Source organism: Cheilinus undulatus, linkage group 10 (assembly GCF_018320785.1).
Source record: "Cheilinus undulatus linkage group 10, ASM1832078v1, whole genome shotgun sequence".
NCBI classification, from domain to species: Eukaryota; Metazoa; Chordata; class Actinopteri; order Labriformes; family Labridae; genus Cheilinus; species Cheilinus undulatus.
This window is the reverse complement of record NC_054874.1, coordinates 9264994-9290228: the sequence shown is the minus strand read 5'-3', so window position 1 is coordinate 9290228 and position 25235 is coordinate 9264994. Positions and strand designations below refer to the sequence as shown.

Here is a 25235-nt window from a genome sequence, read left to right as displayed (position 1 = left end):
ATTTAGAAGGTTGGATTAATCCACCTTGAGACAGATTCCCCTGGCTGGAGAGTTGCACGTGCAAATGTTCAGCTGAACTGTCAATATGTTGTTCAGTTGTTGAAGCTTCATGTGCATCGCTCTTCTGCAAGCATGCCTAGACTGAAATACTATCAGGAGGTCAACTTTCTCAGCTGGTCTTGGCTCGACCCCAATTACAACCTGGGAGCCCCTCTGCAGCTCTAAGTTTTCCCTTCACACAGGAGGCTGCCAAAATGCTTTCTGAAGCACGCGAAAGAGGACAAGAGCAGCCAAGACACTCCGTCATACTCCGTCTGAACCTTTAAATACTGTTATCAACACCAGACAGCAAATTCACTCAGTAGGTTGTTTATTTTTTCCTGTTAGGTTCCTGTGTGACAGGGAATGACATTCTGGTTAGGGGCAAACAAAACAAAAAGAAAAATCACGGGCCAAGAGAAGAGTGGTTAACAGATCCCCCAATACAACTTTAGTAGAAAAAAACTTGTTGGTCCCTATACATATAGTGCAGTATTTATAAGTCCCTTCAAATGTACAAGATATGTTACAGTTTAACTTCACAACATGAACAGTGGACATATGAAAATAACTTAGATGACTTTCTTCAATTCGTCGTACAAAACAAGCACGAAGGCGCCGCCCATGCCTCTCAGCACGTTGGACCACGCCCCTTTGAAGAAGGCCTTGGGGCCCTCGTCATGGGCGATCTTCCTCCAGCAGTCGAGGGTCCCCTTGTACATGATGTCAGCTGACAGGAAACAAAAAAAGTATGTCAGGCTGTTATTCTACTTAAACAGTAGCCCAGACTGAAAGTCAGGTGTTATGATATTGTGTTGATTACCTCCTTTGCGTCCAGACTGCATCATCATGCGACGCCGGACAGTGTCGAAGGGGTAAGACATGAGGCCAGCGACGGCGGTTACAGTCTGTGCAATCATCCAGCTGACAACAATGTGTGTGTTCTTGGGGTCTGGCAGCATGCCTGTTAGAAAATGGGAATCAGGAAAGTTTTAATAAAAGAGATTCAAAGGCAGAAAAGTTCAAATGTCTGATAAATTCATCTCACCCTTGGCTGTGTCATAGACGCCAAAATATGCCGCCCTGTAGATGATGATGCCCTGCACGGAGACGCTGAAGCCCTGGTACAGACCCTTGATGCCATCAGACTTGCTGATCTTCACCAAGCAGTCTCCCAGGCCTTTGAACTCACGCTCCTTTCCAGCTTTGCCGACATCAGCAGCCAAACGCGTTCTGGCGAAGTCAAGGGGGTACACGAAACACAATGAGGTGGCTCCGGCAGCGCCGCCTGACACCAGGTTACCTGCAAAGTATCTCCAGAACTGGGTGCGCTTGTCCACGCCGTCAAGGAAAATCTTCTTGTACTTGTCCTTGAAAGCAAAGTTGAGGGCCTGAGTGGGGAAGTATCGGATGACGTTGGCTAGATTCCCTCTCCAGAATGAGAGGAAGCCCTGCTCTTTGGGGATGCGGATGACGCAGTCAACAATGCCCTTGTACTGCTTGTCTACTGTGATCTGTTTGCTGGCATGTTGTACCTGGAATTACAGCAGAGACAGGGCAGTGCATCAGATCAAACCTATCACATTTAACAGCCTTTTTAATGCAGTGTAGGTGCACCTGTTAACCTTCAACAACTTTTGACGATGAGGGCACAAATTCCCATGGTTCCCACATGCCGGCTTCATAGAATTCTCATGTATGTATTCCCATTCAAAATTCAACAGCCCCACCCCCTGCTGCTGCTGAGCTCAGGTCCAATGCAGCAGAGGCCTGCCATGGCGCAAAACTTGTTCTGACCTTGGCTATTAATTGCCCAGCCAAACTTAAGAGTTGTCATGGTGGTGAACACTTCTAAAACACCAAAGCCACAGTGGATGAGCATGTCTGCATTTTGTAACACACTGCATTTAAGCTGGGCTACACTGCAGCTTGATGGCCGGTGTATTACGTAATAGATGGGATGCAGCTAGACTGTGCTCATTTCCATCTGTGCCGGTGTGCCATATTAACCTCTGACATATTAACAGGTGACAGTCGGAGCAGATGTTCAGGGGGAGTGGCTATCAATGATTCTTGTTTACCTTCTAAATGGCATTAAAATGCAATAACATCGCTTGCTGCTCCAATTTAAGACTTTATTGTTTTCCGTAGACGCATTGAGGCAGTGAGGAAGGTGTTTGTGCAGTCACAAACTAAGTTTTAAGCCATAGGAATGGGAAAGAAAATTCAGGTGACTGTGCAGGTGCCTGTTCAAAACAAGCCAAACGGAGGAGACACGCAGAGAATAACTTCTTGTTCTAAGTGGAATATTTGTCGTCCAGTATTATTGTGGTTATGAATCGATGGATTTGGAAATGTTTCTTTCACAGTCTGGAACAGGCACAACCCCGTCTGAGTGGATACGTTTAAACAAGACTAGCAAGTAAAGTAGAAAGACGTGCTCAGTGCGTTAGCTCGTGACAGTCCATGCATTCTTGTATTTAAATACGAAAAAAACACAATTCAAACATGTTCAGTCCACATACTAGCACTTTGTGGGGGTTTATGAGTTTGAACAGTATTAGGCCACAGGGAAAATTAATAATATACGTAATCTGTTTAGATGATGGCATGTTAAATTTGGCTATACCTAATTCCTCAATCAGAAAAAACACCTGAAAACGTTGCTTGTTTGTGCTTTCCAAGTGTCGTTTATTGTAGAGACATTAAAAATATTGCATCTTAAAAGAGCACCTTTCTCCAAGTCATCCTGAGTAGTTTCCCAAATGTTATTTACCTCCTAAAAATCAGTAGGCTATTAATCCCAAATGGCCTCGTTGAGACTGCTGTCAGCTGTGGTGAACTTGTGACCCAATGTTTCAACCCGGTATGGAATTTATGTCCTGATACCGATGTCCAAAGTATTCATACTGATTCTGTAAACATTTTAAAATGTGTACTGTCTGTCTGTGACTGTTAGTATGAGGGACATGAGGGACCTATGTTTGATCATCTTTTTCCCTGTGTAGCAGAGAGGATCTGGGTTCAGAGGCTGCAAGCTGTGCAGCCTCTCCAAAAGTAGGTCAACTCCACCCCCCTATATTGGCAGAGCCTATTTAAGGCACCTGTGGCACCATAGCTGTCTTTTCCCTTTGTCTGTGCCTGGTGGCTGCCACATGGTCTGAACTCTGAGGTAGCTAACTCTGGAGATCATTTTAGTCTGTAGTTTACTTTGAGTTGTGACCTTTTTAACCAGTAGCTAAATTGTGTTTGTCTTAAATGGTCTCCTGCCTGTTTTTTGCACTTGATTACCTGGTCGTCTTGATGTCCACTGATTGAGGTTTGTTAACTTCTAAAACATTGTTGAACACATTTTACTTTTTCTATTGGAAGTTAACATTTGTGTTTGTATATCTTTTGTAGTGGTGTAAAGTGGGATTGAGGACATCTGGGTAAATGTACCTGTGCAGGTATGAGTAGCGGCATGTTTGTTGACAGGAAGTGTCTGAAACGGTTACATGTTTATTGCATTTTTATAACATGTAATAATTCCCATTTTTGTATTACACTATCGTATAGACACTATCAGCTGCTGGTTTGGTTTGGTTTTGGTCTGGTTAGCTTTGTTTTGCTTTAAGTTTAGCCCTTATCTCTTTAAGGCATGTCAGCATGTTATTGAATTACTGTAATTAAAATGGTCCTTTTAACTTGAACCAACTAGCTTCACAGGTTTAACCATTTCTTTTTAACTCTTTCTTTCTTGTCCCCTTCAGTGCAGTGGTTGCTGGCTAGCGGTGGAGGCGATATAAATATGATTAAGTTATAGGCACTCTGGGTGGTTCCCTGCACCTTTTTGTTGTAGTGATAGGCGCACTGGGACACAGTAGTCTGCACCTGTTTGCAGTGAGTTCATGAGTGTTTGGTAAGTAAACTTCTTTTGGTAGACATCCTCCCTTTTGCTAGCTTCCACTCATTCCCCCTTCCCTTTTTGGTTATAGTTATTTCGTCTGGAGGCGTTTTATTAATCTAGACTACTTGTGAAAAAGAGTAATTTGTAATAAAATTTTGATACATTCTTCTCATAACCCCGACTTGAAATTCATTGCCAATCACTAATTCCTCTTTCTCTCCGCAGACACTTCCAGTTAAATATTTTACTGTTACAATTTTTTGATTTGCTTTTGAACCACGTCTGTGTCTTGCTTGTGATGTGCTGAGCCTGTTTGCCTTTTATGTTTGGAAACTCCTTGGGTGAAAGTCCCTAGGTGGCGTTGTTTGGCTTACATTTGTGCAGATCTGTTGTAACCCCTTACCTTCTTTGCCACACCTGTAATATTCAGGGCTAGCGCACCACCTTGACCAACTTCTTCCACGAGGACTACATCGCAAATAAATGCATGAACTGAAGAATGATAATAAAATCCACATTCAACATGTGAGACACATTTTGGGGTTTAACCAGACTGTAAACCAGTTTATTGCTAGTGTAAAAATGGGCTAACAAGTGTCCAGACGGGACTTCCGGTGTTCCTGCAGCCAGCCTTAAGTGGACACTCGTGTTTTTGCACTTCTGTATCGGCTTCATTTATCAGGACTTGGAGGCTGCCACTTGGCTCCGATTGTCACCAGTTAATATGGCAAACCTGCACCAATCTGAAACAGAGCTGCTTTGATTCACTCCAGTTTATGCTCTAAAATTGGAGCATCTTTACCTCACTTCATTTAAACATCCAAGCAAGTGTACCCTCCAACACTATGCCATAACTAGCAAATGAGCTCAGAATGTATGCAAGCGAGTAGGAAGGCTGCATTTCATTAAGATATTAGAGCTTATCAGAGTATAAATAAAGTTAACTCTTACCTGAAGTAGAAGCTTGACTCTCTCAATGGGGGCTACAGCTGTTTTGGATATGGCAGCAGCAATACCACCAGCCAAGAAGTCCTTAGCAAAGGAAATAGCTTGTTCACTCATCTTCAGATGTTATCAGTCTCCCTCCGACTGCCTCTGTCGGTGGGGTTTGCCCGTGGAGTTGAAATAGCCGACTCAAACCTGGAGGAGAGGGGATTTAAGGGTAAACACGAGAAACAGTGAATTTTGACTCTCGCGGCTCATTGGTCGTAGGGCGGGACAAACAAAGGTGCTTTGATTCTGATTGGTTGCCCTTTTTGGTCGCTCTACTACACCACAGCAATGCTCATTGACCGTTAAATGTGCTTAAGAAGGAAAGTTTAGCTACTTCAAAGAGGTTGTGTGGCTTTTTCTGATTTAATAACATTAAATCGATATTGCTGTGTTATTTAGTTGGGTTTTGGATTAAAGTTGGCTCATGGTCATGTGACATGTCCCGTTAGAAGCAGATGTTCAAAGGCTATTGAGGCTAAAGGTCACCCCGTCTGTTAATGTCCTTTGGCTGTCACTCAGTTTACTGTATGGAAAGAGAGGATGTGGTTGGATCAGATGATTCAACTTACAAGCTTACTCAGCCGGAATTAAATCTTATCAGAGGTATTGCTTGATTAAATCAAGGGTTAAAACACAAGAAAATTCTCTGGGAACAACCAGAGGAGCAACACAGGGAGAAGAATGTTACTAAATGACAAAAATTAGGGGGGTTGGAGGGGGGGATTACAAATCCCCCTGAATCATGACCGCGTTTTTTTTTTCTTAAAGTAGCAAAACCTATAGGCGACAAGTAAAATAAATTAAAAGGTATGTGTCCCAAGAATTTCATTAAGTTTTAAAAGTGAACAAATAAAACGCTGATTTTACATTGGCGGAGCTAGGGGGTGGCAACACGGGCTTTAGCCCCGGACGTTTTTGGTCTCAGAGCGACTCCCTCCTCCGTTAAGTTAATATTTGTAAATGAATTGGGGATAAAGTGTGTGCTCTAGTCGTCAATATGCAATCTTTGGCAAATGCAGTGGCTGCAGTAGTGAAAGTGAAACCAAAGTTGAGTGAAGGTTCAGCATAGAGGACAGCAGAAGGTCAAAATGCAGGTAGTTTCTAAAGTCTGATTTAGTAGACAGCCAGCATTCAGCATGTTCATTAAACGTGAGCCCACAGCTTGTTGGTGTGTCTGCTAGTGTCTGTGCCTTTCAGTCATACTCACCACTCTGATTAAATCTAAACACACAGACACGTCCGTCACATGAACCAGTTAGACTATGGAGCTATAACAGAGAAAATAAATATGCATCCTCCAAGTTTCAGACAACATTCTTTTCTTAAAAGTTTTCCTCTGAGTTCTAAACATTTATGATAAACAGAGATCTGTGAGTCTGATGCTGCTGACCCTGGGTCAGTTTGTCACACACACACACACACACACACACACACTCTTACAGTAAAGGTGTTAAATACTGTCTCACTCATTTTAGAGGAAGAATCCCTGTCTCAAAAAAACAAACCAACAAGAAAAAAACAGAAAACAATAACTCTCTTGTCATTTTGAACAAACTTATGTGCATATACTTTGAAATTTGGTTAAAGCTGTGTTTAAAACATGAATCATGTCGAATAAAAGATTATCTAAAAGAAAGGAGATTAAACTTCTACTCATGATTTAGCCTGGGTCGACCCTTTACTGTGTGTCGAGTTAATTTTCCCTTTTTCCTGGTATCATTGCCTGCCCCTACTCGCTTGAGGCCTGGAGATCAACAGAGAACGCTGGACACAACTCAGCTTGCTTCATGTTACTCCATTTATTGGTCACAACAGTTGAAGTAGCAGTGGCAGTAGCAGGTTGATAACCTCAAAAAAATAGATAAAGAATCAGGCTGTCATTAAAAGGATTCAAATCAATGGCCTTATTAATGTCCATTTTAAATACATTTTGAACAAAGGATCAACTGCAAATATATCAATTGACTTTCTTAATTCTTTAAATTCCTTAAATTATTTAAATCACTTTAACCTTGCCCCAATAAGTCTTGAACAGTTTTTAAACTTAAATTATTTGACCAATTCATTCAAGTTCATTCTTTATGCTTAAATATTTAAATTACTTCATAAATTTAACTCAGAATTATACATGTGAACTATTGTAACTACTTTAATGATTAAAATATATTGACTTGATGTTAATGTTTTAGTGGTCTATTTTCAAATCAATCAATCAATAAATGGTCAATATTTCAACCAAATCAGATCAAATCAGATCAAATGATCTCAATCTCAATCAGATTGCCTTTATAAGTTTAAACAACGAAATAGAATTAAAGATAAATCCTAAGATAAATCAGACCTCAAATCACCAGTGTCACTATGCCAGTGTTTAACTCTACATTTGAAATAGCAGGGCTTAAATTAACAGTACACAAATCATTTTAGCCTTTCAGTCACTGAATTAAAGTTATTATAGTTTTTAGTGTGATTAAATTAAAATTTTCCTCACCACTGGCGTCTCTGAGGTCTCCATGCAGTGATTCCAACACACTCTGTGTCTGTGTGGCAAAAGGGTGACACACCTGATTCTGAGCCTTCTTATTACCTCAGTTCTACCCCTCCCCCTCTATACCTGCACTGAGGAGTCTGGCTTGATCCTGCAGCCACTCTTTAGCAGGAAAGACATAAATGACTGCCAAATAAATTAACCATGACAAACATAAAATCAGAATGTCCCTAGATTGTCTCAACACTGTGTTTCTGCTGAAGTGTGAGCTGACTGGAGAGGTTCAAATCAGATAGAAACACTGACTTTTTTACTCTTTAAAATATTGGCTAATATGAAAGTCTAACAGGATTTGGTCTCTCATTTATCTTTCACAGAAATATATACTGTGGCTTTTATACTCTAGAACACAGGTGTCAACTCAAGGCCCGGGGGCCAAATCCGGCCCGTGGAACTATTAAATCCGGCCCACAAGATGATCTCATATTTCTATTATATCTGACCCATCAGTATGAGGTCTGCAGATTTCCTCAAGTATCAAAATGTGAACTTTTCCTTGATGATTTAAAATATCCTTAAGTCAAAAGTAAGGAGTAAAAATACTTAGATAAGAAGTCAGGAATGTGGGAAAAGAAATTTACTTGTCTTTTAATTTCACATTTTCAATTTAGCATCTCACAATTAGGACTCAAACTTAGGATTTTGACTTTTAATTTGATACTTTGACCATTTAAACTCATAATTTTGACTTCTCATATAATATTTTAAGCTTTAAGATTCATAATTCTAATTTTTAAATGATATTTTGACCTTTTTAACCAGTCATTTTGTATTTTACCTCATATTTTCAACTCCAAACTCTGACTCCATAATCCAATAGTTTGACCTTTTAGACTGACAATTTAAAATTTTGAACCATATTTTGACTTTAAATTTCATGATTACAAATTTTATTTCATATTTTGACCTTTTAAACTTGGGATTTTGACTTCTTTCTAAAATATTTCCCATTAAAAAACATTATTTTTCAATTTCAATTTCATGTTTTGACCTTTTTGAACTAATACATTTATTTTTCTCAGATTATGAGCCTTTAAACCTATCTTTTAAACTTTTTAAATGTCAAAATCATTTATCAGGGCTAAGGTTTTATTCATATTTTATTACTGGTGAAGCAAGGTTGACAATTTCTGGTTAAAAAGGTGACCCTCTTAGGCTCTCAGGTTAGACCTGAATCCAGAATCTGGCCCCTGCTGTAACTGACTTTGACACCCCTGCTCTAGAAGATTAGTTTTTGTGTTAGGGTGATGTAGCCTGACCTTATTGACTCCTATCATGTGGAAACAGTTAACCTGAGACTTTTCCCTAAACTCACAGCAAATTTAGCCACTCCTCTTTAGTAAAAACTAGAACAAAATGCACCACAATATAAGAAATCAATCATTTGAAGCTCAAAGATTTCTGTGGGAGAACTCCCAGACTCCCCACTCACGTCTAAATGAAATCTACATGCCTTGCTAACTACAGGTACAATGTGGTTTTGGTAGTTTGAAGTTTCAGAGTTAGCTGAAGGATAGGATCAAAATAAATTAAAGGGCTGAGTCAAGTGCAATTATAAAGAAAAGATGAGGAAAGGACAGGAAAACACCCTTACAGATGAAGATTCTCCAGGATGGACTGAAACAACAGAAGTCAGGAAAAGAAAGGGGGAGGAAAAGTGTCATGAGCCAAGAGAGGAGAAGAGGAGAATAATTACAGAAAGGCCTTCGGTTGAATTCAGATTTGAGGAATCATGAAAACATGAAGTAAAAGAAAAGTAAAAAGAGAAAGAGAGAGGAAGGAGAGAAGAGGAAGTGAAGCCACAAGTGGTTTTAAAATCAGGTGAAGACAAAGAGGCAGAAGATGAAACTGTTGATCAGATAATAGATCTGTGTTACAGAAAAGACAGCAGAGGAGCCAGTTTACAGGTGTATACTTAACACCTATATGTGTTTATTATGAGATAAGGTATACTCATCACTTTAAAACCTTATAGAATATTTTTAATGGGCACATTAAGTTCTCCCAAATAAAATATGTGCACTGGATGAATGAAAATGGCTTAAAATAAATGAAAATAGCATCATTAGAGGAAAAAATCTCACTGGGAGAGGGTGTCCAAACTTTGGCCTGGGGGCCAAATGTGATATTTTTTGTAAAAAAAAAAAAAAAAATGATTACAATAAAAAAGAATGATTTGTAATTCTAACAATATTTTTTGTAACAAATTATGTTGCCGCTTAAGGATGCTTATTAAAGATGGAATATCATTTTTGCCAACAGTATGTACACATTTATTTATTTTTTAGATGTAAATTTGTATTAAAGATTGCTAAAATTACTCATTTAATTTGCTCATGTGAACAGTATATATGAAGACTAGGGCTAGCAATCAACTTTTTTCACAGCGATTAATCTCAAAGTTTCTCTAGTTGACTGCAATTAATCACATCTGTTTTTTGTTGCATTTTTAGAATTCCACTGTTTTGCATTTACAACTGTTTCTGTGTCATTTGGGATTTTTCTACTCGTAAAAGAAGGGTGATTAACTTACTGCTTCCATAGTTAGATCAAACATTATAACATGAATTTAACCATTGAAAAGGGAGCTTGTTATGGATTGATAAGGAAATAAGTAAACAGTAAGAAGGTAAATTTTTGATAGCACAGGGGGTAGATGACTTGACTTGTCCACTGAGCTGTCTGTGACTTTTTTAAAACTCAAATGAAACATTAAGGAGCAGTAGGGGATTTGTTTTGCATCTCTGTGACTGCAGGGAGACGGTGACATGGCTTAACCAGTGTGTTGAAAGGCATATTGAAGCATGTGATTTATCACAATTGAAAAAATAATGCACTGATTGTGGATCTGAGTTAATCCAGATTACTGCGATTCATCTTGACAGCCCTAAATGAAAGACTTTATATCATGCAACAACATTTTTTAAGAACTGATCCTAATAGATAGAAAAAGTAAACAAAACAGAAGTAATCTGTGCTATATTTGCCTCTTTAAACTAAAGTATAATGTTAATTTGAGTTGAATCCAGATAATCAAAACTTCAAATCACATACAGTACACCTGATAAATGAAAAATGACTCAATGAAAGTTTAATGGTAATGCACATTTCTTCTATCTCCACCCATGTAAGCACTCCTACATGATTGTCCATACCAAGTCAAATGATGAAGCAAGAAAATGTTGCATTCATTAAACAATTACAAAAAACAATACAGAAGCAGAGTAAAAGAGTGCTTAGAGTCTATGAATGAACTGGCACTTTTAGACAGTATTACTGAAATAAGCTCTTAAATAAATAGTGAATGTTAAAGGCACATAATATTTGGTTAAAAAGGCATTATGTGTGAAGGACAATTCATAGAATACTGAGAGATAAAATGATAAACTTTGAAAGAGGTAGACTGTTATTACTGCACACAATGTAAATGTATGTTTATACCTTGTATGAACACATGAAATCTAAAACACAATATTAAGTAGTCGTTACAGCCTCTGAAATAGTGCAGTCCAACAAATAATCATCAGCAGGCGCTCGTCTTCATCTCGTGTGAGTTTTTTTTCACCAGCGGTTTCCTAACGACGACCCTGCAGACCCAAAGTTCCTGTTCCTCAAGTAACGCTTCACCTCCTCCAGCTCGGACGGCCCCAGGCTCTGGTCAACCCCCGGCGTCAGCTTGTAGCTCAGAGGTGACACGATGTAGCTGTTGCGGTAAAGGCAGACCTGCTTACACATCTCAAAGCAGGTGAAGAGAAGGCCGAAGTAAGGGACAATCTGTGCAGGAATGACAAGAGGTTGACAGGCAGAGATGAGTGTATTTTTAAATCAAAAGATCTGAATTGATTTGAGAAAGGTAAGTGTGAGACTACTATTTTTTTAATAGCTTAGGGCAGTGGTTCCCAAAGTGGGGGTCCAAAGACACTGAGAGGAAGTCGCGAAATGCCTTCCAAAAAACATTAATTTTAAATGATTTCAAATTGTGTATTTTACCCATTTTTTAAATATATGCATAAAATAAGTTACAAGCAAAAGAAACTATGGCCATTTGTTGACCTGCAGGTCTGCAGGGTGCAGATGGCCTAGCAGTTAGGTTGTGCCCCCTGTGCGTGGGCGAACTGGGTTCTGGTTTACCCTAAGGCCTTATTCCTGCATGTCTCAACCAAACTCTCTCATCCTTGTTACTGACTATCCACTGTTCTCACTGCTTGATAAAGGCATAAAAAAGCCCAGAAAATATATCTCTAAAAAAAAAAATAGTCTGCACACAAATATTCTTGAATGTGCACAGCTGTGTTCAACTGTGTTTTAATCACCTTCAGGTAAAGTGGGGGTACCCTGTTCTCTGGTTGCCATTATTTTCGGGTCCCGGGCTGAAAAGTTTGAGAATCCTTGGCTTAAGTTGCTATATGCTTTGCCTTCCCCTGTTTGACATCAGTAGATGAAGCATGAACACTTAAAAACACCATTTATTGGGAACTATACAACCCCAAATTTTATAGTAGTATCAGTACAAAGAAAAAATAAAGGGAAATACAGAATTTTTATATTCAAATTTGAGATAAAATAATGATATTTCCACATGAATTAACTTCAACAGAAGTAACTGTGGCTGGCCACACACCAGATCAGTGGTGGGAAACTAGCAACCTGGGGTCCTCATGCAGCCCTCAAGTTAATTTCAAATGTCAAAAAAATTGAAAATAAGGAAAACATGATGAAATTCAGCCATGGAAATATGAGAAATAGAAACATAACAGAATCATCACCAATCACCATTTGAATCATTGTGGGGGGTCTTGTAAGATTGAACAGTGTGACATGATTTGTAAAATGTTGTTCTATCTCAGGATGTGTGTATCATTATGGGGAATTAAAGGTGAATTGGATATCACTGTGTCAGCAGGGGATGTGAAATTAAGTGCCATGCATCAGCAGGATGACTTATCATGCTGGTGCCAGGCAAGGTTATAATAGTGTTGGAATTTTAATTCCTTTTCATTTTTATTTTGTTTTCACTTTCTGTGTTCAATTCAGTTTAGTTTTATTAGTTTTGACTGCTGGTTTGTTAGTTAGTTTAGTTTTATTTTGCAAAAATGCTTCGTTTTAGTTTCTGAGGATAGATGTTGGGGCTGAGTGAGCGTCATACATTTTTAAAAACATATTCAAACAGGCTACTCTTCACTTATTATTTTATTTACTTAATGATGATGTTTGAATACAACTCCAGACATAAAACTGCCAGTGTAAAGTCTCAACCAATCAGATCAGACAATTTTACACTCCCCAGACTTGTGTCTAAGTGCCAGTCAGTATGAATGTGTCAAAGACTAAAACTAAGGATATTTTATTTTAGTTCGTTTTGTAAGTGTACTATACAGTTTTAGTTTTTTTTCAGACATTGAAACTATAAACCACATGTTCTTCTTATGTAATATAACTAATAGGTTTTGGATAGACATCCATAGATGGATAAATCAAAAAATTCCATCCTTTCAATCTATCACAGAAGAAAATGTTGAATTTGGTATTTTACTAAAAAACAAAAATGATGAACTCTGTATAAATGTGATTCTATGTCTGGCTAAATTTTTCACACACAAGAACAGAGATTTAAGCTCACCCCTATTTTTGAATCTTTTTTGAATTAATTCATGTTATACTTAAAGTCTTTGGTTTTATGAATATAATTCCCACACTTTAAGAGGTATTAGTTTGTGAAATGAACATTTCGGCAACCCCACAAACTAGAAATGTTATCTAAAGGTGGTGTTCAAACTCCTTTAACAAAACGTGATCGTCTCTTTCTACACTGATATAAGGCTCATAAAGTTAGCTAAATACGCTTGTCTAGGTTATCTGAGGTAATGTCATCATTTTGTACTCTTTAGTAGAGGGCGGAGAAATAACGTTATCGCGTTTTAGCTGAAGCAGTCGAAGTTTACATATTTTGGTATCCAAATTGCTCTAATAATCACTTTCAGCGTCTCTTTTTTATGCAAAGTTCCATTTAGATGGAACGGAGCGGAAGTTAGGCCCACATTTCACGCAAAGAATCATGGGGGATAGGAATAAGGTGGATTTAGTTAGTTTTAGCTAAGTATAACAACCTTGGTGCCAGGCCAATATGGGAAGGATCACAGGTTTTATGATAGAATTTGCATACTTTGATGAGGATCATAAAACTATCATGACACATGTACCAACTATGGGGACAAAGTCCAGCTGCTGTGCCTCTTACAGTGCTGTGCAAGGTCCAAAATATGATGATTCTGTAATTTCTTTGTTTTGTGTCTGGAAATCAAAACCACAGAGTGGTAAGCTGTACTGTAGTTGTATCACCTATCTTTTAGACCAGATATAACTTTACGAATTTAAGAAGGAAAGAAATCACTAACACAAAAATTAGCACTCCTACAGCAGCCACATAAAGTTAATAATATGGAGCCAACAGAGTTAACTGAGGGGGGCAGCCTAAAATTAGAGACCTTCGAAACAGCACCGCTTTCCACATTATTGTGCAAATTGGATTTTAGTGTCATAAACATTCAATTTTTTTGTTTTTCAGTTAAACTTGTGGATGGTGTTGTGTCTCAGGGCTCTTTGGATCACTGAAATCAATCTCAGACACCTGTGATAATTATTTTGCCAGGTGAGCCCAATTAAAGGAAAACTACTTAAGAATGACGTTCCATGTTATTAAGCAGGCCACAGGTTTCAGCGATATGGGAAAGAAAAAGGATCTCTCTGCTGCTGAAAAGTGTCAAATAGTGTATAAAAACATAAGATATTTCATGAAAACTTAAGCGTGATCATCGTACTGTGAAGAAATTTGTGGCTGATTCAGAGCACAGACGGGTTCATGCAGATAAAGGTATAATGAGGAAGGTTTCTGACAGAGAAATTTATCAGATTAAGAGAGCAGCTGCTAAAATGCCATTACAAAGCAGTGAACAGGTATTTGAAGCTGCTGGTGTCTTTGGAGTCCCACCAACCTCAAGGTGTAGGATCCTCCAGAGGCTTGCAGTCGTGTATAAACTTACTATTCAGCCACCCCTAACCAATGATTACAAGCAGAGATGGTTGCAGTGGGTCCAGAAATACATGAAGACTCATTTTCAAACAGTCTTGTTTACTGATGAGTGCTGTGCAACCCAGGATGGTCCAAATGGATGGAGTAGTGGATGGCCACCATGTCCCAACAAGGCTGTGCCATCAGCAAGGAGGTGGTGGAGTCACGTTTTGGGCTGGAATCATGAAAAGAGAGCTGTTCGGCACTTTAGGGTCCCTGAAGGTGTGAAAATAACCTCCGCAAAGTATATAGAGTTTCTGACTGACCACTTTCTTCCATGGTACAAAAAGAAGAACCGTGCCTTCCGTAGCAAAATGATCTTCATGCATAACAATGCACTATCTCATGCTGCAAAGAATCCCTCTGTGTCACTGGCTGCTATGAGCATAAAAGGAGAGAAACTCATGGTGTGGCCCCCATCCTCCCCTGACCTCAACCCTGTTGAGAACCTTTGGCGCATCCTCAAGCTAAAGATCTATGAGGGTGGGAGGCAGTTCTTATCAAAACAGCAGCTCTGGGAGGATATTCTGACATCTTGCAAAGAAATTCAAACAAAAACTCTTCAAAAATACACAAGTTCAATGGATACAAGAATTGGGAATGTTTTAAAACTCTGTTGTGCAAAATAATGTGGAACAGTGCATTTTGAGTTTTTTTATTTTTGAAAAAAAAAATCGTTATCACTAGGAGGTTTGTTTAATCAAATTTGAATTATGCTTACAGTTGATGACTTGAAAATTATACAGACTGTCATTTGCATTGACTATTTAGGAAAATCAGCGAAAAATGTCATTTGCATTATAATTTGGAACACGCTGTAGATGGAATAGGACTATTTCAAACATAGTTTGACCTCTAGGACTAAGCCCTGAAAAATGTATATTTTGCGTAATGCCACTACAACAGTAGGAGACTGTAGGGGTAGCAGTTGTCAAAACTTGTGTGAGCCACCTTACAGTTAAAAGAGCAGGCAGACTAGTGCAGATGAACCTTACTGATATAGGGCACTTGTGGAGAACCATTTCAGAAACTTACCAAGTGGTCTCGAAAAAGGTTTGCTTATTGGACTGCATCTTTGTGTCAATGATACACAAACGGTCCCCTTACATGAACCCAGGGCTGGCTCTGGGCAATATAGGCGGTAGCAGTTCATTAACTCCTGCACTCCTCTAACCTCTGCGCTCTTCATTCGTGAAACGGTCCAGCCTCCCTCGCTGCTCTCTGTCTCTCTCTCCACACGCGCCCCCCAGCCCATGAACACTAGGAGCCCAGCAAGACATTAAGATAAAACAAGTTTTCTTTTTCCTCATTCACACAGCACTGAACAGAATGGATGTTGAGATAGAGCCCTGCGTCAGACAGCCAACACCCTACCTGCCCATCCTGAATTCCAGATCATTAACACCTGTTTGTGCAGTGTGTGTCACCCCTCCCTCCAGACTGCAACCGCAACATGCGTGTCCAATTCCTCCTAAAGTCTGACCATCCACGTAAAACACGGAATGATAGAAGCTACGTTCAGTTCAAGAATTCTTCTTTTAGTTGAGCTCGCATGATCATTTTCCTTAAAAAAAAAAAACACTGCTGCAGGTGGTCTTGAAATGTGTCTGTAATTAATTATTTCTCAATGTGTTTATAATCCTACGTTTCTAACACTTTTTGGCATTATGATGTGTAGATTTTGTGTGGTGGATAAGTTTATAAGTCGGAGGTGGAGCCATGGGGTGGCCTGCAGGGCATATGCCCCTAATGTTTTCTTGAAAGCTCTGAATCTTTTTGTTTGGTAAAAGTATGTTATTGCTGAGTGTTATGACTGATGCATGTGAAAAGAAATATTTTAGATAGTAATCAGCAGATTCACCCTGCTGATATTTAATAGTATAGTTAAATGTTGCCTATGAGCAGTTACTATCATACTGAAACTACAGTAGCGTTAGTGTGATTACACTGATGGGGGATCAATAAAAAGTTTATCTTATCTCATCTTATGCAGCATACTTTCATTTTGGACTGGATAATTTTGTGTGTTAAATTTAGAAAAGCAGCTTCAAAATTGCGGTTGTCAACATTATTCCATTGAAATGGTGGGGTGGGGGGTGGGTGGCACCAAACTGTAATTCCGCTTAGGGCACCAAAACAGCTAGAGCCGGCCCCGTAAGGCAGACATTATTTTTGATTACTCTGCAATTTTAATTAGTTGTATAATTCAGGAAGTCCTTGTGTAATGCACAAAGGGTAACTCAAACTTACTATATCATGCATCATATAATATCTTTTATTGTTTAGTTTATGTAACTCTCGGACAGAGTACACTGCCACGTGTAAAACCTGCTTTTGTTTGTCACACTTTATATAAGCCCATGTCATCCTGCAATAAATGGAAGAGAATCACTGAAACACACACTCGTTTGTCGGTCATCTTTCTCTTCCCTCTAAATCAGAGACGCTGGTGTGGCCAACACTGGCATGCAGGACCCCACATAGGCCTGGCCTATACTTAGTTAGATAGTTATCTAGCTGGTTTCCAGTTAAAGCAACTATCACAGGGGCGTTTTTACGGCGAGGTCATGACATTTTTCCATCTCCTTCCAGACTTTGCTTCAGCACCCAAACCTAACATAATAACGAATTTCAGCAGGTTTCACTACTTAACAAATGGAAACTTGCCACATCTGCAGCAAAATCCTCACCATGCTGATATGAAAATGCAGATCAACGACCTAATTTTGTGAGATGTTCAGAACATGATCTATGGAATCGTCTCCACTTAGTTATAAATAGAAATATCTATGAAGTGTGCACATCATGGATCATTGCAGTTTTCTTGTAAAATGATGAACTTCCCACTGAAAATCATTGCACACTTGTCTGACTTATTACCCAGACTTGACCTGGAGACGTCTCTGCGTATCTAAAGCCACACAGAAAGAGAGACAGTGTTTAAACGTCTGTGATCCCTGCTAGCTCTGATTCACTAATCCCTGTTAAAAGTTGTAATGGAGCGGCTGAAGAAGGGATTGCTACCTGCTGAGAGGGGCCTTTTTGGAGATGGCTTGGTCGACACACAATTAAAATGTGATTTCCAGGGGTCGTCTTACGTCCAAGACTCTCTGAATCACTGAAAGAAGATTAAACTCTGCCCAGCTGTAAATCATGTAATCTGATATAGTGTTACTAGGCTACGTCCGCCTTTCATATCCGTCTGGGTTGAGTGAACAAGGCAGTGAGTGTGTCCACCTACTGGTAAATTTCAGTATCTTTGATGCCAACAAGCCATATGTAGTAGGTTACTTTGGTTTATTGATTTTAGCTCATGCTTGAGCCTCTGTGTTCTCATTTTGGATGTCATAATGAGCTAAAACTACCCAGGAGATATCTCCAGTGAAAGGATTGAACTTCTGATGAACTGTGAGGGAGAATAATGGTTCAAAGCTGGACTAATATTTCAGATCCCAACATAACTTATTCTCATAAACTCCAATTAAGTGGACTGTAAAATCCAATTGGTTAACCTTACTTTAAAAAATCCTGCAAACATTGCCTTGAAAAAACCAAGTAACTTTAACTTTATGACCCTAGAAGGGTAATATAGAGATATTTGCATTGTACTTAAAAAGGCTTTTTAATTACAGAACAACTCCACTTCAGTTCAAATAACAAAAAATACTTTGTGTAGAGTACTTAAGCAAGGAGGTTATTAGTGCTCAAGATTTAGTACAGACTACTAGGAATTGCAATTTCAAACAACTAAAAAATTTTAAGTTCTTTTTGTAAAACAAACTGGAGGAGAGTCACAAGAGAGTTTATAACAGTTACAGCCCATGCAAGTTATAAATTGCACACATTAGTGTGTTTAAAAAAGCCTACAAGGAAACTTTCAGAACACTATTAACATTAAATTCTTATTGTACTTTAAACGTTTTAGACGCTGTGCAGATTCTGCTATGGTAAGAACTGAATCAGTAAACCACCTTGAAAAGGACAGCAAAAAAAATTAGACGAAAGACTTCATTAGGAAAAAATAAAAATTGAATAGACAATTGCTTTACCAAGGTGGATGATGCACAGTCATAAAAATGTACTGGATGCTACAGATTCTAAAGTGAAACAGTACTAACTTTTTTTTTGGCACAACCATTTCAAACACAATATTGTGCTTGGTGCAACAAAATTTTGAATAATAAAACTACAAACCTGTTTTTGTTTACTGGTAAGCCATTCAGGGATAGTAGAATAACATTCTAGTCCAACTTGGCAGCCAATATATCAACTAGGCATGAAATTAAAAAATAAACCCCAGGCCTGATCTATAATTCAGAATATAATCTTGAAACATCAACATTTAATCTACAAGAACAGCATTTAGTTTACAGAACAAACTCAGTTTAGGTAAATGTATTGCTTCATTAAGACAATGAAACTATTGAAGAAAAATGACTGTCAGTGGTTCTCAACCACTCAATAATGAGCTTTTACAGGCAGATTCAGTGCAACTGTCATTTAGCTAAAGTGTAGTTAAACAACCAGTTAAAACCTTAGCCAAACATCACCACTTCTGCATAGTGAATGCATTTAAACTCAGCAGAAGATTTTTGAGCGACTGCAGTTTTGGATGGAGTTTGATTTGGCCCAAGCCAAGCATCACTCTTTGGGTGAATCCAAATGTGTTTTTCATGGCTTTAGGATAGTCTAAGTGCAGTGCATATGACAGTCCAAATAACATAGAGTAATGATAACTTACAAAGCAGGTAAGGTAAAAGCTGCCGGGGTCATCGAGGGTGACGCATTGCTGTCACATGGGGTGTCTAGAAGTGAATATCACATATAGAGGTTAAGATATGGTACAGAGATATCATTGATCCAAAAGAAAGTTAATGACAAAGCGGTGGGTTTTTTAATACAGTCCCCTGGTTTTATGCATTTGCATCACTGTTGTTTCACAGGCTGTTTGTTCACTGACTAAATAAACAGCCAGGGAGTCAACACCTTTAGATTTAATAGCAATATGAGGCTTATCCTTACTCATACGGAGGTGGTTTGGCTTTGAAAGACAGATATTGATCAAAAATTTAACTGCAGACTATCTTTTAAAGCATTTGCTATTAAACACAACTCAACAGCTAACATTTTAGACCATCCACAAATTAGTCAATGTAAGAAATGGGAATATGTAGTACAAGAGTGGATGCTCCAGGAGTCAGTGGTCCTTGAGGCCTTTTGGCAGCCAAGGTACCAGGAAAAACACACTGGGCAAACTATAATGGAGCCACAGCAACAGAGTTACTCTGATGAAAGGAAAGGCGGTATGTCACAGATGTTCTCATTAATATCATTAACAACGGCTGTTAGCAGACATGTTGACAGTGATTATTTTATTTTCCCTAATTAGGGGCCTGATTTTACCTTGCTCTGTACCATAGCTGAGCCCCTACTCTGTCTTCATATAAAGCAATAAGCCTAGAGCTCTTTTAACAGCTTGTTTCACTATAACAAACTTCCATACAGGTCTAGAGTAATCTGCACCTTGTGTCAAACAAAAATTAAAACCTCACCAAAGTTTGAGCCACTATTCATGCACTTCGCACACAAGTGCAGCCACCACTGCTTTGTTTCAATGAGTGGCCATTTTAACCAGTGACTCGATCTGAATGTGTCTAGGATTAGTGTTGCTTTTCAGAATAATGTGAAAAAAAAATTATATGTGTCTTGAAAAACTGTTATTTTGTGTAAGAATCATGATAAAGGTTTTCAACAGCTGTATGAACTATGACAACCAGAAACACCTCTATCTCAAAGTTGCAAGTTAAAAAGGTAACCATCAAGTACTACATCTGTATTTGTAACCTTAGCCCAGGTATGATTAAAGGTTACACATTCTGAATCTTGCATACCAGGCATAACTTAGGTAGCTTAAGTTGATAGTCCTGTTGTCCCATTTGTTGTTCTGTTACCACTGATGTACCACAAAAGTGTTTTTATCATGAAGTGTGTGACAATGACCTCTGTCAAAACTGTTCTACTGCTGAGCATACTGACTGACTGCTGGTTTCTCACCTTCACTTCTTCGGCGGGGGTGATGAAGCATTGATTAGCTGAGAGCCCATTGCACACACCTCTCCTGAATAAGACAAAGATTTGTTTCGGTTAGCTGAAAATGTTTTAGGTAAGGATTGCATGAATATTCTTGATTAATGTCTGTCATAAAAAAATGAATGCTATTGTATACACAAAGATATGGGGCCACAGTTCTTGAAAATAATTCTAATACTTTATTTCATCTAGGTCAGTTAAGCAGCAGTATACCATTGCAAGCAGCTAACATGTTATTTGTCACTTATATTTAAAATATAAACTACACAGTAATCTATGTTATATTACAAAAAAATCAAACAAAAACAAAGTCTGTCTCTCCTTTTAAACTGCAAATGTAAAAACTATCTAAATGGCTTCCTGACTAACACTGTTGCAGCCCTTTAAGGCATATAAGCTGAGACAATGAACATAAGTCTGCATGTTTTTGGAATCCATTTAAAGCTTTTTCTTAGCTTTGTTGCTGTTTTAGGACAAACAAATGTTTTCAGTGTCCAAGACACTACAAATCTATGGGGATTTGGTGGTAATCTAAAGCAGAGTGTTATATTCTTTAATATTACAAAAGGGCTGATAAAGCCCTGCCTATTAATATTTGTATTGCACGTCAGGTTTTTTTTCTTTTTTAAATTTAATGACAATTCACATGAATTGTTGAAGACTTAATAAACCTACACTGCCTGTTATTTATTCCACAGTCAGGAAGAGGTACTGAGACCCTGCTGTTTATTTGTATGCTGCACTGAAAGCTCGAATTTAACTGCTAAATTACAGGTAACACAAAATATTTTCTCCTCTTTTGTCTAAATGATTCAATAAGTAAAACACCACTCACATATTAAAACTGTGATATACAGGTACATCTAAAAAAATTTAGAAAATCATGAAAAGTTCAATATTTTTTTGTCACTCTTTTCTGAAAGTGAAACCCATATATTATACAGACTCATTACACATAGAGTGAAATATATCAAGCCTTTATTCATTGAAATGTTGACGATTATGGCTCACAGATAATGAAAACCCAAAATTCAGTGTCTCATAAAATTAGAATATCGTGAAAAAGTTAAATATTGGAAAGTTATGTGACACCACGACTTTCCATGAACTTGGTGTTGGTCCACTGTGTTTTCTGAAGTCCACAGTCAACACAGCCATCTACCAGGACATTTCAGAGCACTTCATGCTTCCTTCTGCTGACAAGCTTCATGGAGATGCTGATTTCATTTTCCAGCAGGACTTGGCACTTGCCCATACTGCCAAAGGTACCAAAAGCTGCTTCAATGACCATGGTGTTACTGTGCTTGATTAGCCAGCAAACTGGCCCGACCTGAACCCCATAGAGAATCTATGGGGGATTGTCAAGAGTAAGATGAGAGACACCAGACCCAACAATGCAGATGACCTGAAGGCTGCTATCAAAGCAACCTGGGCTTCCATCACACCTGAGCAGTGCCACAGGCTGGTCGCCTCCATGCCACACCGCATTGATGCAGTAATTCATGCAAAAGGAGGCTCAACCAAGTATTGAGTGCATAGAAATGAACATATGTTTCAGAAGCCTGACATTTCTGTTTAAAATACCATTTGTTTTTTTTTATCTTATGCAATATTCTAATTTTCTGAGACACTGAATTTTGGGTTTTCATTATCTGTAAGCCATAATCATCAACATTTCAAGAAATAAAGGCTTGAAATATTTCACTCTATGTGTAATGAGTCTGTATAATATATGGATTTCACTTTCTGGAGTGAGTGATAAAAAATATTGAACTTTTTCATGATATTCTAATATTTTGAGATGTACCTTTATTACCTTAACCTAGGCGTGCACCTGTGAGTGATCCTGTATGCTGCATCAAGACTGACATCTCACCCAAAACCTTTTTCTAGTCATGGGCACTCACCGTCTTACATAAATCCTCATTCTCAGTGTAGCTGTCATGCTCCTATTATGCTGATGTTTAATTCGGTGGACTCACCATTTCGCTGTTCATCCCTTCATGGCGAATGCTCAAGTATTAACTTTTACTCACACAACAAAACTGCCATGTAGCGAAGCCCTAATTGATTACGTTTATGTGAGTGGTTACATGTAAAACCAATAAAACGCCGCATTCCTGCTAAAACGACGAGTTTTACCTGTCTGCTCTCCTCACAAAGCTGACTAAACTGAGGGAGCACAGTGCAGAAAATCTGCCGCATAAAACTATCCAAACACAAATCGAGTTAAACCATGGCGGATATCGACCTTATATGGACTGGGTAAAGGAACACAGCAGCCAAGCTTGTGTCAAAAACGGCCACCAGCTACAACCAAGCGCCTCCAGTGAATTAAAAACATACAGAAATTTACTGGCACTAGAAATGGGAAAGCAAGTACAAGTGTCTGTGCAGGTGCCTGCTCAAAACAAAGCAAACGGAAAAGACTCACAGAGAAAAGCTGCTACCTAACCCGATGTAGTTACTCCCACCTACTGGCCTTTGGGTTTTAAGCAGTGGGTTTGAAGCCCAGCTTTGGGTTTACTTGATTCTTTAAGTTGGCGTCACTCAAAACAGGAGTATGGTTGATTTTTCTATCCTGTAATTTAGTTGTACTTAATGGAACTTAGTAAGAAGTAAGCTACACATTTTTGAAACTTAGTTACTTCAACTTATTTAACTGAGTTGGGATTGCTGTTGGATTTTACAATATGGTACCACTTTCAATAAAAGCAATTACAGCAGCAGTGACTGAATACTAATGGAGGATTTCTGTGATGTTGAATGCAGAAAAAAATCTGTTGTACTGACATTTTTTCCAAGTCACTGCTGATAAGGATTTCAGACATGTCAAAAAGCCCCTTAATTGAACCAGTCCTCATTTTATCCTGAGATGAATAATGCTCCTGCTGCCTTCAGGTGGCCAAAGAAAAACTGCTGAAGACTGATCAAAGGCTGCCTCACAGCTCTGACCTCAGTGAGAAAGGACTTCCAATACCAGCTGACAGTGTATTGTTAATGTTGAAAGTCAGTGTCCAAATGGTTTGAATGTCTACCGCTGTAATTGCTCTAATTCAGGAAATAATGACAAAGATTACAGTCTAATACTGCAGCAGTGACACTCTCTTTGGGAGATAACAAGCACACCGTGTCCCTTACAGTGTAGTCTAATTATGTGCCTGTGTTCAAAGAACAAGATCATGTTTCAGGAGGAATTCAGTGTATGACACCCCTTAAAATACACAGCCATGAGCACGCCTACCACAGAGTTGGCTGGACCCCTGACCAACCCAGTGAATGGACCCTGCCCAGTGATTTATCAGTCATATTAATGTATGTGTGTTGGATCAGTACTGTTCATGCTAGCAACCTGGCTAACAGCTACTTACTTTATTTTGGAGCTGAAATGTGTTTAAAACTTTAGTTGGGTCTGATGTTGAAGTTATTTATTTGTGCCACTTTTTAACATCTTTTAACCCTTTTCAGCCCATTATTTACACTTTTATTAGCTACTTTTTATCAGTGTTGCATCACTTTTTACCAATTTTGACTATTTTACCCATTTTTGCCACATTCACCCCCCCATATATTTTTAAAATTAATTTTTCTGCCTTTTTTGTCACTTTTGACCAATTTTTACCTCAGTTTACCCTATCTATTCCACATTTAAATTTTTTTTGTGCCAATTTAAAACCATTTTTACTTCCGCTCACCCATTTGACACTCTGTGCTTAATTTTTGCTCCTGTTAACCCTTTCTTTTAACCAGGTTTTGCCTCTTTTAACCCATTTGCCACTTTATATCTCTTGTTTCACTTCCATTTACCCTACCTTTCCACTTTGAACCAATTTTTTTTTAACAATTTAAACCAAGTTTGCCTCTTTTAACCCATTTTCATAAATCAATGACTATTGTTTTGCTTCTGTTAACCCTTTTATTCCACTTTTAACTATTTTATGCCTCTTTAATTCATTTTGCCACTTTATACCTATTGTTTTACCTCTGTTTAACCTACCTTTTCCACATGTTTATGATTAAGACCAATTTTTTGCCTCTTTTAACCTAGTTTTGCATCTTTATTGATTTGCCTCTGTTAACCCTTTTAGCCGCTTTGCTTCTGCTAACCCACTGACCCACTTTTTATGCCAATTTTGCCAATCTCAACTCATTCAGTCATTGTTATGCTCATGTTTTGCCACTTGAACTCAATTTCACAACTTGTTGGGCCTTTTCTTTACAATTCTTAAGCCATTTTGTAACTATGCAACTATTTTGTTCTTCTGTTAACCAAATTTTGCCACTTAGAGATATTTCAGCCAATTTTTTTACCCATTTTTTCTCTTTTTTAAGAAAAGGGGTTAACATTTTGAAGAAGGCTTTATACTACGGAATAAATACTATATATAGATAATAATAATAAGTAATTTGTTGCTTTGACAAGAGTAGTTGTTATTCAGGTACAAAAATAGAATATCACAGTTTAAATATACAATGGATAATGATTTTGCTGACCTCCCATTTTGCTGGGCCCTGGAAAGCTCTCCCCTTTATCCCCCTTACGGGCGGGTTGGCCATGAGCCTGAAAAAGAATTAGTTAAAGACTCATCCAAACACATTCACCTTCG

At 38.4% G+C, this 25235-nt stretch overlaps 1 protein-coding gene and 1 long non-coding RNA gene across 3 annotated transcripts; both read right to left on the bottom strand.

Moving 5' to 3' along the window:
- Positions 1-353: 353 nt before the first annotated feature.
- Positions 354-7477, bottom strand: LOC121516618 (ADP/ATP translocase 3-like). Its single transcript, XM_041797991.1, has 5 exons — positions 7413-7477; positions 4880-5068; positions 1088-1574; positions 863-1003; positions 354-769 (listed from the first exon to the last, which is right to left on the bottom strand). Exons 2-5 carry the CDS (start codon positions 4988-4990, stop codon positions 612-614), a joined length of 897 nt encoding a protein of 298 aa, XP_041653925.1. The 5' UTR covers positions 4991-5068; positions 7413-7477; the 3' UTR covers positions 354-611.
- Positions 7478-10534: 3057 nt separating this feature from the next.
- LOC121516539 lies at positions 10535-23016 on the bottom strand. Of its 2 annotated transcripts, none has more exons than XR_005992487.1 (4): positions 22880-23016; positions 20593-20656; positions 19280-19343; positions 10535-11243 (listed from the first exon to the last, which is right to left on the bottom strand). It is a non-coding gene; the product is annotated as an uncharacterized LOC121516539 (long non-coding RNA). The 2 variants fall into 2 exon arrangements; XR_005992486.1 differs by having other exon boundaries at positions 22611-23006.
- Between the last annotated feature and the right edge of the window lie 2219 nt (positions 23017-25235).

Excerpts from the sequence above, each read along its gene's own strand:
- LOC121516618 (XM_041797991.1), bottom strand. The coding sequence starts at position 4,990 with ATGAGTGAACAAGCTATTTCCTTTGCTAAGGACTTCTTGGCTGGTGGT. Across the intron at positions 1,575-4,879 it reads GAGTCAAGCTTCTACTTCAG|GTACAACATGCCAGCAAACA; the intron begins GTAAGAGTTAAC and ends CTGTAATTCCAG. Across the intron at positions 1,004-1,087 it reads CGTCTATGACACAGCCAAGG|GCATGCTGCCAGACCCCAAG; the intron begins GTGAGATGAATT and ends ATTTTCTAACAG.